The sequence below is a fragment of the Rhagoletis zephyria genome, unplaced genomic scaffold, assembly GCF_001687245.7.
Source record: "Rhagoletis zephyria isolate East Lansing unplaced genomic scaffold, Rhagoletis_zephyria_1.1 Rzeph_scaffold_02389, whole genome shotgun sequence".
Taxonomy (NCBI): domain Eukaryota; kingdom Metazoa; phylum Arthropoda; class Insecta; order Diptera; family Tephritidae; genus Rhagoletis; species Rhagoletis zephyria.
The window spans coordinates 1-4,996 of NW_016159473.1; the positions used below are offsets into that span (position 1 = coordinate 1).

The 4,996-nt window shown below is 36.8% G+C and overlaps 1 protein-coding gene across 1 annotated transcript in view; it reads left to right on the top strand.

Moving 5' to 3' along the window:
• The first annotated feature begins 3,915 nt into the window (after positions 1 to 3,915).
• eIF2A (eukaryotic translation initiation factor 2A) overlaps positions 3,916 to 4,996 on the top strand; it is a 66,571-nt gene continuing 65,490 nt past the window's right edge. The window contains exons 1-2 of the mRNA XM_017621191.1: positions 3,916 to 4,064; positions 4,139 to 4,939. Of these exons, the coding sequence (XP_017476680.1) occupies positions 4,019 to 4,064; positions 4,139 to 4,939 (847 nt within the window). The 5' untranslated portion in view covers positions 3,916 to 4,018. The remainder of the gene's footprint in view (positions 4,065 to 4,138; positions 4,940 to 4,996) is intronic.

Consider the following 4,996-nt stretch of genomic DNA (forward strand, 5'->3'; position numbering starts at 1 on the left):
TTAGTGGATGGAATTTATCCTTTTATTCGCGTATTTTTATCTTTTGTTTTATCATACATTTTAGTATAAAAATTCTACTCGGCAACACTGAAGTTTACGAGGTCGTTTGCGCATCAATTTTGCCTCGAAAATTTACGTGGGGCTCGTAAATAGAGCTCCATAGAAATTTTGACAGTTCTATTACGAGGCTCGTAAATTTACGAGCTTTACGGGTTTACTAGGCTTTTACGGGTTTAAACGAAGACCCCTAATTTGTTATTTTCTAAGGGCCAATTTCAAATGAATATTTAAATGGCACTCAAGTTTTTATTGTGGATTGTTGTTTAAATGCCATTTAACTTTCGTTGGGCTTCAGATGGACTTTGGTTTAAATATGCCAAACAATTGGCAGCACTGCTGCTTGTTCCTTGAAATTGTTGTTGCATTTGCTTGTTTGTTTACATTTTGTGCTGAACAGCGGATTCCTTTTTGGTGGAATTTTGTGGGATTGATTAAACAACCTACCAATCAATCTTGGTTGTTTGGTACAAACACAGGGTTGCATATCTCATATTTTAATAGCCAATATTGTCCATTTAAGTGCAGATTAAGGGCCGGTGACTCAATGTCTGGTTAACACTAATCTGCGGTTAAACATCTTTATCGACGTGTTCGACTCCATGCATACAACAGGGAGTCGGTAACGTCGATAACTATGTTTAACCGCAGATTAGAGTTAACCAGACATTGAGTAACCGGCCCTAAATGTATGATCTGAAAATGAGTAATGGAAGTTAATCAACAATCTCTACTTAAATAGCCATCTGAAATTGGGCCTAAGTTTGCGAATAAAACTTGACACTTAAATTTAAGATTTTCATAACAAAAATTTTATGAAGAAAATCCCCGCTCCGGCTTTCTTTAGACAAAATATATGCGTTTAAAACAAAAATTAGCGAAATCGGCTCAATTTTATATAACCCTGCCTGACATAAAATTTTCTCCGCGATAAGGCCACTTGCCATTTCTAATAGATTTTGGATCGCTTAGTCGAAATTGGAAACATATATTTTTGAATTTTAAGAAAACAAGGCAAATAGCAAAATCGGCTAAATCTAACCAGAAAAAGGGTAAAATGGCAAGACTGGTTACAGAATCGTTTCCGTGAGAAATGATCGTGACACTAGGTGGGTTCCAGCGATTTTTGGACTAAAACCTGTTGAATGTCAAAAGGCAAAATATCTCTCACAAGAGAGGGCAACGGTCGAGGAACTGTGAAAAATTGCTGGAACGCAAAAAATCATTTTTCCTGCAAGTATAAAAATGTCAGATGTTTGTTTTAATTCCCAAAAGATTTGGTTATTTTGGCACATTATACTATGTCTCCATTGAGAGTTATCTGTTAAGATTTAATAAATCCAGTTGCTAAGTCACAACCGTCTCCATTGCCACAACGAAATATGTTTGAAGTTAACATTTTTAAATATTTGACGTTTGCTTATGTGAGATTTTATATATACAGTTGCGGACATTGAAATACAGACAGATAAAAGGAAGGTGCCAGAGCGGAATTTCATTAGGGGTCTTCATAAAAAAGTGATAAACTCTTGATAAACTTGATAAAGTGATAAATTTATCATTTTGATAAATGAACTGTCAAACTTTGTATGGAAATCTATTTAACCAAAGTTTATCGCTTTATCAAACGACTTTGGTGGATAAATGTATAAATTTCAGCAAAATTCAACCCTTACAGGCTGCCAGGTTCTCGCTTTTGCTAGGAACACATAAAACCAAACGAACACAATGGACGAGGCAAGAATGAAACGTAACTAGCCATATAAGTTAAATAATAAACTGTTTTATGCAATTATTTACCAAGGTGCGTTTATGAAAGACGGCGGATAAACTGATTAATTTAAGCAATTTATCGCTTTAGCACTTTAGATGAAGACCCCTATTATGAGAATTCTTCATATTAGTCGTGTTTTATTTGTCCAGAAATTTAAGCTAATAGCTTATTTTGTAAGGACTTATCCAACATAATTATATTGGCTTATGAAAAGACATCTTAGCTTGTATATTGAACAAGAGGCATTCCCATTCAGCATCAGAAATTTTCTTATCATGAAGACCTAGTTAGCAAATATGACTGCCAATGCAGTTCTTGAGTCGAATTTAGTTCTAGAGGAAGTTTGGTGCAATGTTGCCGAAGCAGAACCATTACAGAGTTTTATAAATGTTATGTAACTACGCGTAAAAGATTTATACAAAGCGGAGAAGGCTCTGCATGATATTATTATAAAACATTTTTTCTGAATTTTTAGTTTTTAAAATAATCTCCCTTATCCTGAGTTTCGTCTGAAAAAAAATTCACCCGAAAATTTGTCATTCGCCCATAGTAAAACTATGGAAACCAAAAGTGAAAAGTGAACCGTTTCGGGGAAAATGAAACTCAGGATAAGGCTAAATATCTTCTAAATTTATTACAACCAAAGTTGTGTAAAAATTAATAATTTGCCTTTAAAACTAACCAAAATATAAAAACGTTTAAAAATACGAAAATGCATGCTTTTTCAGTAGGCTAGGTTTCAATGTCCGCAACTGTATATTGAAAATACAAATGTCATTTGACTTATGGAAAGCGAATTTGTGGTTACCACATCCAACAAATTGTATTTATTGATCAATATTATTGAAGATTTAATGAAGATTTAACTTAAATCGACTGTCAATCTAGATTTAATTTTTCATGGTAAATCTCAAAAGATTTAACGTTAAGGGCCGGTTGTTCAAAATCTGATTAGCAAAAATCGGAGGTAGAAGCTCCGGTTAAGCACAACTACTGCTTTATCGATCACATGTTACCTGCATGATGTCGAAATCGTCGATAGTGTATTGGCAGTGATAACCAGACATTGAACAACCGGCCCTAAGTCTCTTCAGAGGGCTAAATCTGCATTAAATCTCAGAATAGAAGCATAATATTATGGGCCGGTTACTCAATGTCTGGTTAACNGCCGAACACGTCGATAATGATGTTTAAACGGAGATTAGTGTTAACCACATATTGAGTAAACGGCCCATAGTATTATGCTTCTATTCTGCTAAGGGCCGGTTACTCAATGTCAGGGTTACACAAATCTGCGGTTAAGCATCGTTAGCGACGTGTCCGACTCCATGCATATAACAGGGAGTCGGTAACGTCGATAACGATGTTTTACCGGAAGTTCTAATTGTGGTAATTTGCAGTTTGTGAGTGATTTTTGAGTGGAAGACTGCGTAAAAACTAATAAAATTAAGTGCCGTGTATCAAATTGCAACAGCCGTCAAGATGCAAGATGCGTAGGTGCAAGTGTTGCACTGCGACGAATTGCTGCATTCTATGTAATGCAGTGATTTCGCTTTTGCTCCAATCAGCCTCCTTCAGCAAGTTAACTAATCAATCCCACTGAAATACTGCCGCAGTTTGCTGCAGCAGCCTTAATTGTAAAGCAATGGAGTTCACTAAAACGTTCACTATTTTCTAATAGATTTAGGGCCCGTTACTCAATGTCTGGTTAACACTAATCTCCGTTTAAACATCTTTATCGACGTGTTCGGCTCCATGCATATAACATGGAGTCGGTAACGTCGATAACGATGTTTTACCGGAGATTAGTGTTAACCAGACATTGAGGACCCGGCCCTAAATGAGAAATGCAATATTTTAGCATTTAGAAAAATTAAAATTAAGGAGAACTGTTATAGCAATTTCAACTCTTTCTTTTTTCGCTATATTCTTTGTTTACATGTGGTACACAATTATCAACGAAGGCGCAATCCTGTATTCTATCATCCTTGAAAAGCATACGAGATTTCGTAAACCGCTCGGTTACCCGCACGTGAAGACGGAAAGTAATTTTTGATAGTATTTAGAAACATCCATAGTGCTGGATAGTACTATCGATAGTTATTTAAAACCATCGATAGTGCTGGATAGTACTATCGATAGTTCTACACTTCTAACGTAAACATTTGCTGAGGTTAGAATTTGGCAATGGCTTTGGACAGTTGTACTTCTAATGTTAGTCCCGCACTAGCAGGTAAGGAAATTTCAGCGTTTAGTTTTACATCATAAGTTCAGTGAAGTTTATTGAAATTTTTGTTCGCTTTCTAGTTCGTTCTAGCGTTGGAGTGGAACTATGGGTTTGCGAAAATACAGATTTGCAATACGTGTACAAATCGAGTCTTCCTCGGGAGGAAACTCGGAATTGTCGATCCATATCATTCAGTTCTGATGGTCACTATTTCGCTTATTCAAATGGCAATGAAGTTAAGGTACTGAATACACTGGATTGGAAAGTCAAATGTACGCTGCCTCGTCCAAAAGCCTTTTACCTCAAATTCTCGCCGATTGGAAATTATATATCGACATGGGAGTTGTATACTGTTACCAAAGACAAACCGGAGGGTTCCTCAAATATGTTCATTTACGATCTTAGTTCCGGATCAGAAGTGTTTGATATTGTACAAAAAAATCAAACTGATTGGGAGCCATCATGGTCGACAGACGAGTCACTTTTTGCCATAGTAATAGGAGGCGAAGCACTGTTTTATGATCTATCTGGTGACTGTAAAAATTTTAATACCTTTACGCGAAAGATTGGAGGTAGCAGGGGCGCTGTTGTATCTTTGTCCCCAGGCGCTAGTCCACCTTGTGTAGCGGTATACACGCCTGGTGCTAAAGGAGGGCCTTCAATGTGCAAACTGTACAAGTATCCTTCACTTTCACAAAACCAAGCTATCGCTTGTAAAAGTTTTTTTCAAGCTGATCGTGTTGATTTACTTTGGAACAAGCGTGGGTCCGGAATACTTCTACTGACTTCTACCGAAGTTGATAAAAGTGGGGCATCATATTATGGAAATCAAGCGCTTCATTTTATGGCGACGAAAGGAGACTCGTGCTCCGCGCCGTTATGTAAGTATAAAAAATACGCTAGGGGTATTCTCTGAGTCTTGCAAAGCCCTTGCACGG